The sequence below is a fragment of the Opisthorchis viverrini genome (assembly GCF_000715545.1).
Source record: "Opisthorchis viverrini unplaced genomic scaffold opera_v5_561, whole genome shotgun sequence".
NCBI lineage: Eukaryota > Metazoa > Platyhelminthes > Trematoda > Opisthorchiida > Opisthorchiidae > Opisthorchis > Opisthorchis viverrini.
The window spans coordinates 6,715-19,976 of NW_008752214.1; the positions used below are offsets into that span (position 1 = coordinate 6,715).

Below are 13,262 nucleotides of genomic sequence, written 5' to 3' on the forward strand. Positions count from 1 at the left end.
ACGGGCGCCCCTGCTATGAAATTGTCATATCAGTTCTCGTACAAGAAAACCGACACACAATGACAGTACAATAGCACGAAGCTTTTGATAAGCGTGATCGAATTTCAGCTTTACTCTGGAAATGTCCTATGTCGTTGATATTGATTTAGATGGTTCCATTTTGAATCTGGATGTGCACTTCACATAACTTCACATTACAGCAGGTAACCACTCCGAGTGAATAGAAAATGAGAACTTCACTAAGTGAATAGGTTCACTCGTTGCAGGAGGGTCTCTGTGACGAGCCAAATTTGGGTATATCTCCTTAAGTTATCGGTGCCTATATGTGGTGGGATCACAATATCAATTGTTGTTCTAGCTGACTCGAAAACACATGGTTAACCTGGAGCTTTATGCCCAGGTACCGAATAGTTGAGGTGGCTCAAGCAGTGCAAACCACTATCTCCCTCGTTCAATCACGGCGTATTTGTTATCACCCGAGCAGTTGTTCCGCCTATCCACAGATACTCGTTTATGCTTGACGCCTGAGTATTCTCAAGCATCAAAACACTCACAACTCAATTGATCTGATATTTACGATCAGAGTAAGTGATGGTCGTGGCCCTCATTCGCTAAATTGTTCGCCCCAACAAATCAACTGGTAAGCCACATGTTGATTCAAATTAGTAATAAGATCGCAAGCACCAGAAACTATCCAAAATGAATCCTTCGCGGAAAAGATGTGCGACCGAATTCCCGACGTTGCGCTTACTGCTCACACTGACTCTGTGCATGTTGCACCCTATGTCACAGTCTCCACTTGACTGATTTTTAATAATTATATCTTTGTCAGTACTATGGTGGGATGTCAAAACCCATGCGCTATAAATTCGGCTGCATTCCTGGAAAATGCGGAGGACAATTTTGTGGTGGACAACACAGGCATGGTCACATGTCTGCCTCAAGCGAACAAGTCACACGTTGATTTAATGGATTAATACGGTCGCAAGCGCAAGAAACCAGCCAGAAAGGAAACCTTCGCGAGAAAGATGTGCGACCGCATTCCTCACACTGCGCTCACTCCTCACAACAGGTTGACTGGCTTGTAATCAGAACACCGAAGAACTCTGTGGGTTGCAAATGTGGCTGATGTATACTTAGAAAACTTCGAAGTGTAATTTTGGGATGGACAGTACATACACGGTTACTTGTCTGTCGTAAAATGTTAATTTCTCATTCTAATTCTTAAAGCGAATCTTCAAACCTAGCGTTCCTGCTTAAAACCAGCATCGGAGGTGCACAGCGTGGATGACCACCCACACCTGATCAAATACGTATGCCAAATGCGTCGTACGTATTTTTTTATGCGGCGTCAAAATTTTCGAAATTTCTAAACCTTCTGCGTGACCTCCGGACTATGATGGGCTGTGGGTCCAGAGTTCAGGCTGGTCGGAGATACTGGACGCAAAGGCCGCCCGATCTGTTGGTCAGTCGCGTGCGAGAAGTCGTCTTAGCCACACCAGCGTCCAACTGCGAGTGTTTGAGAGGTATGTGTATGGAATTTGATGTGTGACATGGAGGGCGTATTGCAAGCGGCCTAAAAACGAATGACATTTCATGTTAACGATGTGCGCTCTACTTGGTTACAAAATATTGTGTACATCACTCACTTGGGGAAGAATTTGGTTCATAGCGCAAGAAGCAGTTTAGATCTGCTCTGTCCACCACTATACAAGAAGGCGAATGACTGAGGGAATCACTTCGGTATGCATCGGTTGCCACGTGTATGATAGAACATTCTATCTTATCTCAGCAGAATCGGTAGAATCTTCAGCGCTGAGAACCCAAATAATATATATTGTATATACTATATATCATTGTTATATTAAATTTTATCATAGATATATATCATAGTATATTTCACAACTACGGAAAATGACGAATTTCGACTCGTCTACTCTAACTTGCAACTTGCGACCCTTTCAAAAATCGACAGTTGGGTCAAATGAAAGTTAGTTTTTATTCGTCAGTCAAATAAATGCAAACCAGCGACGTCAAAGAAGTGAGTAAAATTGAAATACAGGTGAGCGGATGACCAACCACTATGCAGGGCAAGACGAATCCGATTGCGCGCAACGCCAAACAACTCAATTTTAAATATGAATACTTTATGGCATGTAGACCAACTTATTAGAGTTGTTTTATTGAATGAACCGCATTTTATCATTCAGAACCCATGTTTTTTGCTTTTACATGTTCCGATGATGTGAGTTGCCTCCAAATCATTCCAACTTGTTTTGCGTTTCCCAGGATCCCGTTACCGGAGAGGTTGGAAACGTATTGCTCTTTGAAGACTATTCAATGTAGTCCGGTTGACACCCAAGATGATTGAGGTCTATTGTCGAACCATGGCTCGAATGCCTCACACTTGCTTGATTGCAGGGTGGATCCCTGTTTAGCAGTTCTAATCTGGTATAAAATACGCGGTCCCGGCCATTGCTAGGAACACTCGTTTTCATACAAGTTGGCCTAGCTGTGGATCGCGAATGGGTTTGCAACGGGTTTCTAGTTTACGTTGTTCTGTGGCACGTAGACCAATGAGAAGAGGCAGATGGATCTGAATCACGTTCAACTGTTTCAGAGTTTCACGAACGGGTATCTCGGACGCAGGCGGCTGTTCAGTCGTGCGGTAGATGGTTGTTTCGAATGGATTCATTGGGCAGGCTTTCCGTCCAAAAAGGATGTCCGCAGCGAACAAGACAAACCGAACGTCCTGAGGCCGAACATGCTCGTGTTTGGACTAGATTGATAGTGAATAATTGGAGTGAAGCAATTTTTTAACTCAGGTGATTTTATTGGTTGTTTATAATGTGGCGGTTGATCCGTTCGCCCAGCTTGCCGAATACCTAGCAAGCGTTTCGTCATGCGAGTACACATGATCATTGCGAATTCAGTTGGGTTCAGATCAACAGCCACCTGATCAACAGCCAATTAGAATGGCCGAACTCCTCGTTCTGACCAGTGTGCCTCATCGAATTTCACTAAAATTAGTTTGATTGATTTGAGTTACCTTAGACAAATAGGTTAGTTTCTTGGGGACTATAGCGGCACATCTTATCAAAGTGCGTTTTAGGTGATTTTTTTCAGAATGAAACCAACTGTCATGGAGCGAACCACTAGTCAGCATGCTCGTTCCAGTGATTAGAGGGTGTTCGTACACCTTTTGTGAAGTTTACTTATTCAGTTCGTGAACAATAAATGTATGAAAATACGTTTTCAACAATATGAGTGCCGCGAGTACGAGAGACTAAACAACTTATCTCAGTGCGATACACGTTTTGCCTTTTCAAAGGGTAATAACCGAGTGTCCAATCAGTCGGTGCGGCATAGTATTAACTTCTCCAGGGAAAACGAAATTGCTGTGTAGACTGTTTTATTCCGCTAATTTGGTGAAGTTCAGTTTGATGTTTGATGTAAGTCTGACGAAGTTGAAACTCGCAGGCCGGGCCTTCCTGGGGTGCCAGAAAAAGTAAGAGAGTTCGTGGACTCTCTTGTAGTTTTCAGCAAACATATGTGTAATTTGTTATGTCTATGAAATATATTGTGATTATGGTGAAAATTTGCAGCACGGCAAGCTGAGGAGTATTCTAATTTTTATACGGGTGAGTCTCGTTTGCCAACTGCTGGCAATTTGGTTTTCACTAAAAATAATTTTGACTGAATAAGGCTCGGATAATGCGTCTAAGAGATGAGCCCCAATGGGGGCGCAGAAGCCTACGGCTGATTAATATCCTTCTATGGCATCGTGGTCGATGTGTTGCTTAAAAACCGAACTCTTCTTGCCCTAAAGGGGCCTGTGGAATACAACGGTATCCAATTTTGGTATGATCAGATTAAGATTAGAACTATGGGTCTCAGCTAAACCCAAGCGTTCGCGCGAATGATTACATTGAATCCAATCCGTGTTCAGATCTGCTTTAGTTTCCGTGAAAAAATTCAGGTTCCCACATTATTTTGTGCCGCGTCAAAACATTCAGAATTGCGTACATTAGAATGCCTTGTCATATTCATAGCAAGGTCTATGTAAGTGGTCTAGCAATTTGTAGACGTAAGCTCACTTGCGTGCACATTCGATCTTCGTAGCAGCCTTCAGCGTCAACGGGCAACCACGGAATTTGGGGTGTGGCTGAACAATGTTATGGAATCTCTCCGGAAAATCGGCTCTGAACCGAACATTCAAATTATCCTTGAGCAGTTCACCCCCATACTCACAGTGGACTTCTAGCTTGAGAATAACTGGGCCGGGAAGAACGTCGTAGATTGCATCATCTTCCTTATGATAAATCAGATGAGGTTCATTGCCGTCGGGCCGAGTGGCTCCCCACTTGAATATGTCGGGTCCTGACGTGAATTCTGGCGTTCTAGGATCGAAATCTCGCCATTCAACGACTGATTCGGACTCCGGTATTCCCAACAATCCATGCATTTCGCTCCAAACTCTAGAGTTAGGTTGTAGATTCACCTTGGCTAAATTCACATTCCTTCCGTGGAGGAACACAAGTTGATTACGTTGTTCACCATAGTTGGAACAAAAGGTGCATGCTTCGCAGAACCGGTTCGTTTCATTGAGTTGAATCGTACACAGGTTCGCCGACAACTGCGTGTAGTCCGGTGGACAGTCGCCTTTGGTTACGGCGTGTAATAACACAAGAATAATGTGGATTCTGCGGAGCATGCCGTCCCCGTAGTCCGGCTGGTCGGTAATCACGGTGTTTATACGAGATCCATATGAGTTTGGTGAGGCCATCCTATGAGAATTCCCCCGAGGTGTTCTTTGATTGGTCCGATTTGCGAGAACTTGTTTCTGTGTGGTTGCTGGCTAAATTGCTTCTTTTTTCTTTGGTCTTCGTTTGTTATCTTGTCTTCCGAGTGTGTGGCTTTATTCTGCTTGTCGTTCTTATTTGTTTTTTTGCATGTCGTTATTTGGCCATTTTTTATTGCCTATTTTTTTGGACATTTCAGTGTCACCTCGCGATTGTCACACTCGTCGTGTTATGAGTAGCGTGACACCCATCATTGTCGACAACATAACTGCACTCTGGACCGTCCCTGCGGCTAAACGCAGAGTAAGTCCTACTATTGCGTAAATCGCTTCCTTGTGCTAGGACTCTCGCAAACTGAGCCAGTCTCACAATCGAAAGTCTAATTGGTGATATTTTTTGACCTAACATTCTATATATTACCATTAGTATCTCCCATCTCTTTCGTACATTTGAGTTACGGCATGCGTCTACTCTATAGAAGTAGCCCTTGTCCACAGCTCCGCAGAGAACTCTCAAAATGTCCTAGCCTGGTGTCATCCTTTCGTGGGTCATGAGGTAGGTGTTCTTGTTTTCATCACTCATCTCTATATTAATGCGGCATTTATGTCGGTATACTGTAACAGTTTGGTTGCCCCGTTGCTCATTTTGGGTTTTCGTCACTGTCTAAGTTGGGCTTGTTCGCCAGTAACTGCTGTTAATATTTCATTGCGCGTATATCTTGGTTGCGATTTCGGGCTACGTCCATATAGATTCGGGTATCCGTTATGTCGGATGAATAGATGTAAGCCCGCAACCCGATCTGACTTGTGACCCTACCTGCTGCATTACGTGCTCAATTATGACACTTCCTCACTTGGCGAACCCTCTGAATATTTTCTGTGCACCTTCTATGTTGACAATTTACACTGTCTTACAGCACGCGCCTGAGACATGCCGCCTGACTGACTAGTTGTCGGTTCTCAACGATTACGCTATTACTGATTCTAGCCTTTGCTAAATTCGCGGTCTTCATTAACCATAGCACAAGTTCTAGAGGATTCATAGTGCCGCTTCGGGTGCCCTCGTTTGGCTGCTCACATAGTCAACCGAATACTAAATGCGTGGAGTCCGATGGATAAAATCGCCCGATTAATTCCCTAGCTGCCTGCTTTTGATGGCTTTCCACATGGTTTTCCAAATAACGGAACATGCCATCGTCCCGAATTCTCGATTGCGCGTCCGAAATACATCCACTTTGGGATGGTCGAACCTGTAGCAGCTTGAGACAACGTACAACTGGTAATTTGTTTATATGAAGCGGACTGTACCGAATCGTACTCTAATCCAAATTTAGGCAAATAGGTGATTGAAATAGTGCTCAGTATTTAGAAGGGACATGCCGGAAATGACTTACAAGCAAATGAGCCAGGACACTGAGAAGATTTAATCAACCAGCTTTACAGTAGTCTTCTCGCCAGGGTACCACTTCTTATTGACTGAAAGTATATTACCATAGAGGAGATCGTCGGCAGCTTAGGTAGCGTAGATTGTCGCTGAGCTGGATAATTTGATTGCAAGCGGTCCACCACCAATCAGGGTGACATCATCACCGCGTAATTGTGCGTAGCAGGGGAGTTAGTGTTTGTGCGTTCAGTAGTGTTACGTGTGTGTTGATGTATACGCTGGTAGCCTGGTATGAACTTTGACCGCGATTAGGTATTCAGTCGGCGGGTTTCAGTGGTTGCTCTTTTGTCCCGTTTACTAATTCGCCGTTGCCCACGTGACCTGCGGTCTTGGCATTCCTCGCCGTCGTTGTCTAGTCGGTGTTGGAGTGACATTTGTCCTTCCGTGTTCCGGCTTGTGACCGTCATTCATTTGAATCCCAGGAACTTCTTGTTTTTTCGTTTCTGAATCTATTATTTGGCACAGCGCAGCGAACAAGCCAACGAACATATATTATCATCACAAAATCCGCAAAGTATGGCTCAAGCCTGAATGTAACTAGATTTCGATAACTCCATTGAAAACTCGCAATGAGGATCACATTAGCTTTCTCCGTTAGGAATGTTGCTATTGAGGTCGTTTACTTGGAAAATGAGAAGGTACAGTCCATATTTAAGGAGGCTCTCAAGCATGCAAAAAAGGGCGCGTCTTACGTTTCGCTCGATGAAATTTCGTACACCATCCCTTGATAGATAAGACGTCAGTTCATTCTGGGTGCTTGGATGATAATTATTCGGCATTTTGATATTGAATATCGAGAAAACTAATGTAAACATGCAACTTTAGGCCTCAGGGGAGTTCAGATATCTTTTTCCACGATGTCGATCAAGAAGATTGTTTGCTGATTTGAGCAAAAAGTGGTACAAAATCACTTGCATGTAAATTCTAAAGGGCTACCAGAGATTAGATTAGATTAGATTAGATTATTTTTATTCTGTTGCTCCACTGGTTCGTGTTTAAATTATCCGGGGATGCGTCCCAAAGAACAGACTTAACGAAACAAGCTTGCCAAAACTGCGTTGCTCTTGCAAATGGAGCCAGAGTTTCGAGAAAAACGCCCAGTACGTTTGATGAAGTAAAAGAATACGGCTGGCTGAAAGGTTGCGTGACGCGACACTTTAATTTTTCCACCCCATTTCGAAATACTTGAACCGACCCTATCTTCTGATCTATACCGTCGGGGATATAATGCTCCAAACTCTGGGGCAGGTGTGTGCGCCAAGTTATAAGAACGCAGTTCCCCGGGTTGGGGTCTGTGTGACTTGTATTCAAACGAGGCGGAACCAATGGTGCTCCCGCATGGCTATAGGCATCCCAACCCACTGAACCAATACGATGTATTCCACGTGGTCCACGCAGCGAGTACCGTGATTCCAGATTAGATTGGGGTGAAGAAACACACAGGTGTGGCTTCGGAGATTCACTAATTATTCTCTGGCTCATTTCACATGTGAGCACAATTGGGAGATGAAAGTAAACCATTTTAATTTATAAGTGTCTATTTGAAGCTCTGCAGGTCTGGATACATCATTCACTCGCGGTGATATTACCCACTGGAACGATCCACTGTAAATCTATTGTAAATCTACTAGAATATCGATAGGCGTACCAGGAATTTCCCAACCGGATAATGGATCTCAGTACAGCAAATTTGACAGAAACTCTGGCAAACCCCTTTGCAACTGGAGAAAAAGTAATCCCTATCCAAACTGAATGTGGGCAATTTGAATTACACTCGTTTTCCTTGATTTCAGAAAAATCATGGAATCTTTGTTTCTCTAGTCTGTCTCTGTGTGGTTTAATGCAAACGAGGGAGTAACGATGGTGCCTTAGCATGGCTTCATGCGTTCTAGCAACTAAAATCCTGTATTTACTCCAGCGTAAACCGCTGAACGAGTACAATTGTTTCATGCTATTTTGAAGTATAAGAGTGTGCAATTTTCGTTTTTTCATTTGCTTCATGTAACCAATCAGCGATGAAACAAGGCGATTTCATTTTGCAGAGATTGGGATGGGCTGCTTTCCGCCCAGACCAGAAGGCACTCGCCTCACACAATGTGCAGGTGAAGATTACTTGAAGCATGACTGCGATAACCAGATGTAGCATCTCCGTATAAATCGGCATGTTCTCTCGAACCTGGGACATGTGTCAATGCTGCTCCTAACAAATTTATCCGGTTCCTGAAACGATGCTCAACTTGCGAGCCATCAAACTTCCTTGATGGTTTATCGTACTTCTGTTGTGATTAAGCTCTCTGAAAATGTTTTCATTAAAAATCACACCTTCTTGAGAAGGGTTCCATACAGGCGGGTCAAAAGGTGGAATTTTTCATGCTTCTGGGGCTTATAACCATATGCGTTTCGGAGAATGCCAGTCGGTGTAGCGAGTGTAGTAGGTTATGGTGACTTGATACGTGCTCACGTACTTAAACGAACGTATGTCCTGACTTGTAGGAAGACGAAGATGAACATTATCTAAATCAACAGCATTTTCCTGCCTTAGAGCACACTGATTGTCCTAAGTTAGCTAAGGAATAGGATATAAATCTAACCGTCCAAGTCAGACCTCCTGGGTTTCAAATTTTGACCGACGTCTAAGCGGTCAAATATATGGCAAACGTCACCCGTTCCGAAGGTTATAATCTCCTAGCATGATATTCTGTATGGGTAAACCTGTTTACTCTCAACATTTACCCGGACACTCCCAATGCCGGCTTCTAGGTGCATGGGTTCGTTTCAAACGTGCAAGAACGATTTCAAAATCTGTCGTGAACGCGGTTGTGGTCACTGTTCGGCCTAGCATACCTCTGTCTACGTTACACGTAACCAAGACGCCAGATTAGGGACATTCTCGTCACATGCTCGCTCTGCTAATGAACACTTTTTTTGCTATTGGAAGGCGTGCGACTTCGTCGCAACGATCTGCGAACGGAAACACGATTTAATCAGAGCCCGATTTGGGTTTTTTTTCAGATCAGTGGTTTCTTGCATTCGTATATCCAAAAAGGAAAACTCCGGGAGGAAATTCGACAAATCATAAAGGATACCAATGTATTTATTGCTTTCTCGTTATAACACACAAGCCAGTCCAACTTTCTGTTCATCGTTCCCTTCGGTTAGGGTTGCGCAATTTCTCGAGCAAACAGGCGTTGCTTCTAGTAAGCCTACTTCATACAACCAAAGAGATAGCGATCAAGGGAACGACTGAACGATATATTGTGTAGAGCTATGGCGATTCCGCTGCAAAAAGAGCTGTCGTTAGCGACGGTAGAAGCTGCGGAATTGCTGTTTTTTCAGAACAGTCTCAATGGAAGCTGNCCGTGGGTGGTCTCAGTCTATCGTTCATGCATAGGTTGTCGATACCTTGAATTCCTCGCTAAAATGAACAGCACAAATATATCGTCCATCCGTCGGGTTCTGACGACTCTTTGGCTGTTCTAACTAAAGAACTTCCTCTGTTATCACGTCAGAACCAAGTAAGTCGTCATGTTGGAGACACCAGCCTTTGTGTTCACCACAGTATTTTCCATTACTTCACCATCTGCTGGCAAGTAGTCCACTTTTCTGTAAACATCCGCAAGTTCAAAGTGTGAGAACAGCTCTATACCAATCCCTAGGCAAATTTTCTTTCGTCCAGGATTTGTTTAAATAACCGAAGCTCTTTCGTTACATACACACACGCCCTCAACAAGCGCTGATGCGACATTCCAGACTCCGCCGAATCATCATCATCATTGTCATCATCGCCATCATCATCGCCTTCACCATCATTATCATTATCTTCTTCATCATCGGAATCAATACAAATGACCATTATCACCCATTAGTGGTGTCAGTCAAAAGCCATCACGAAACTTGTTAGGATTGCGTCGGTGTTCATCACATGTTTTTCTCTCTTACAATCATGGCTTCGGCTACTCAAATAGAGGATTGCCCGTTCATTCACTTCACTGACCGACATGGTAAGCTACTGCACACTACACTAATGCACTGCATAGTTCTAAGGAATAATATTACCGTATCACTCTTGACCTGTCAGGGTCACTTCAGTAGTTCTAGTAACTCCTCGTATCCACTTGAATTATTCGCACCGAATAGATAGTGATCGCATATACCATGAGAATCTTTTGTTTTTGTTGAAGCCTTCTATGATGCTCCATTACTGATTATAGTCTTGCATCCATGCACACTACGTGTTGACTCCCCCAGTGAATCAACGGTGAACCAGGGTAACTTTCCTTGTTTTCTGACTACTCTTGAGTAACATGACTTACACCTGTTTATTATGACATCGTTCCGTTTTCTTGACGCTCGCTTTCACCCGTTTTGTTCCTACCTGATGTCTGCTTATCCCTCAGTAATTGATGTCAATATTTTGTTGCCCGTCTGTCATTGCCTGCAAGTTCGTCTCGATTGCACCTGTTTTGAGCGACCCCTCCAATTGGAAAAGCGGGCCAACCGGGTATCGAACCCGGATCCTCCGGATGGCAGGCGAACGCGCTACCAACTACACCGACCTGACGCCCCGAGTGGCTGATCATTTTGTATTACCCATGTACCGCGCCTGTCAGGTAGCCCTTGCTGAGCTTTGTTTTAAACGGACGAAACCGCACAATCTAACCTGTCACGTGACACGAGCAGCCGCGTTGACGCCGACTGAAAGACGGTCCCTCACATCTTGTACGTTTTCTTAATTCATGATGCTTACTAATTCGTTTTTCTGTAGAACCAGTTCCTGTCAGTCTTCAATATATCATCTACTGCCCCACATCTGTCTGCTCCTATTGACTACTGGCTACGAACTGCGTATAATCTAATAGTCGCAATCGTCCTGTGAGATCCTTAGCCGTCCGGATCTTACAAAGTTAATCAACAATATCGCAGTTAATCAGGGTTATCGCAGCTAATCAACAGTCGCAGAGTTAACCAACACTCGCTCAGTTAATCAGCAACGCAATTCAACCGACGTTTTCCAATGTCTGAGGAACGTTCCGGCTACTTACCTCCACTCGATCACTTTCCCCCGTCGGCCGAGCGAGAACTCCCTATCGATCTGAAAGACAGAGCTGCATGGCTAGAAATGGAGATGGCCAAATCCTCAGGAATAACCGAGAGCCCAGTTTCGTCGATCAGATTGCTTATGTTCTAGACAGAGCAGATGCGTTGTCAGTTAGAGGGTCGTATTTGCCGAATGTTTTCAGCCAAACACCAGTAGGTCAGAACGCCCCCGTAGCTTTGTGGCGGCACCATCGCCAACGCTATCCACACTTGTGACGACGTCCGCGGCTAATAAGCCTGGAACTGGAGGACATAGCCGGACGATGTACCGTCCGTTCCTGCACTGTGGCAAACTGCACTATCTCGATGAATGCTCGCAATTCCTTTGCTTGGACGCTGATTCCCGTGCATCGTTCATCCGCTCAACTGCATTTTGCGAGCTTTGCCTCAAGTTAAGACATAACGCGAAATAGTGCCGCTCGAGGCGATGTTGCGGACTTAATGGCTGCGAAGGTCTACACCACCCATAGTTCCATCCGCCCACTCAAGCTTCAGCTAAGTCATTGGGGCCAACATGCCAGAAAGAATGCCTTTCAGACCTCAGCGTCAACTGTGACAGCGGACGAAACCGCGAAATCTGACCTGTTACGTTACAGATCCCGCAAATCGCTTAGCCTTCTTGATCGATGCATGTGAATGTGAAGCACGAGAATCAGTCGACTACTGTACAGTACTTGAGCCGGAACAACGCTACTAAAAAGCGTCGGTGACTACTTCCCGCTCCTGCTGATTGCGTCATTGTTGATTGTACGTTTGCTTGGCTCATGATACTTACTAACTTACTTACTTACTTACTACTTACTAACTAACTTACTCACTTACTAGAACCAGTTCCTGTCAATCTTCAATATATCGTCTGCTGCTACACGTCTGTCTGCTCCTATTGACTACTGGCTTCGAGCTGCGTATAATTTACTAGGTGCAATCGTCCTGTGAGATCCACATCCGCCCGGATCTTACACTAAGTTTGAGGTGAATTGCGCCTCTGTCTCCCAGTCTTCCACTTGGCGTAGCAACATTGTTGACCCTATTCCTTTGCCATGATCTGAATGCCCTCAGTTTCCCTCAGATTTGTTGTGCATGGTGCTCAGCAAATACAGCTATACATGACTTGGCGCACGCCAAAGCTTCCTTCTACCGACGAGTGTGTTCGCCTTGGTAGACATCCGTTATGGTCATCTGATTTTAGACGGAGGGCACACGATTCCTTATGATCTGATTTTGATTTAAATATGTCGCCTCGTAGAATTGGCCGCTGCATTAAATACCTGGCAGGATATACTGGCCGAAACTCAGTTTATAATGATTTAACTGAGCCAAGTATCCCGACGGGGAGCAGACAAGCGAAAACCAACTAGCCGCACCTTTGAAGACAGTCACAATACGAGGCGGCCAGTAGGCACAATTCACTGTCCTGTGCGATAGGATAGTAAAGTCCGCATTGCGCTTCATTCCATTCCATATTCATGGATGCATGGGTGCTACCTTCTTCTGCGCTCTAATAACCACAATCTCGGATCACCGAACAGTTTACTGTGAACACCAGCGCAGTGCTCAATACGGTCGAAATAATTGTAAAGCCAGAGCCCGGCACAGGTCAAAAGTCACGTGTTTTGGGAAGCTGCAGCAGGATTGAGATTTATTCTCGGCGTTCTGGGGAGAACCTGGCTTCCTGAGCATAAGCGAGTCAGATGATGGATTCGCTTGCCTTGAGAGATGAGACTCTAGAGACCGCTGTCCTCAGGGCAAAGTTTTCATTCGAAGGCTATTGACTGGGTACACAAATGGGACCGCCGTCCTCCTACAGCATTGGGTCGGAGATTCATGATGGGCATTTCAGCTCACTCGTCTGCTTTGATCTGGACAACCGCAGAGTATCGTTCATTCTTACAGCACTTCGCCGACAGACCGTCCGTTTTA

At 44.7% G+C, this 13,262-nt stretch overlaps 3 protein-coding genes across 3 annotated transcripts in view; 1 reads left to right on the forward strand and 2 right to left on the reverse strand.

The window, feature by feature from the left end:
• The window catches only part of T265_11693 (hypothetical protein), a gene marked incomplete at both ends in the record, with an annotated part of 15,699 nt that extends 4,578 nt beyond the window's left edge, over positions 1 to 11,121 (forward strand). The window contains 2 exons of the mRNA XM_009178413.1: positions 5,002 to 5,105; positions 11,011 to 11,121. Coding sequence (XP_009176677.1) covers positions 5,002 to 5,105; positions 11,011 to 11,121 — 215 coding nt within the window. The remainder of the gene's footprint in view (positions 1 to 5,001; positions 5,106 to 11,010) is intronic.
• On the reverse strand, positions 2,495 to 2,695 carry T265_11694 (hypothetical protein; the record flags this gene model as incomplete). Its single annotated transcript, XM_009178414.1, has 1 exon — positions 2,495 to 2,695. One exon carries the CDS (start codon positions 2,693 to 2,695, stop codon positions 2,495 to 2,497), a length of 201 nt encoding a protein of 66 aa, XP_009176678.1.
• T265_11695 (hypothetical protein) lies at positions 4,094 to 4,714 on the reverse strand (the record flags this gene model as incomplete). Its single annotated transcript, XM_009178415.1, has 1 exon — positions 4,094 to 4,714. The coding sequence occupies one exon, from the start codon at positions 4,712 to 4,714 to the stop codon at positions 4,094 to 4,096; it is 621 nt and encodes a 206-aa protein (XP_009176679.1).
• Positions 11,122 to 13,262: the final 2,141 nt, after the last annotated feature.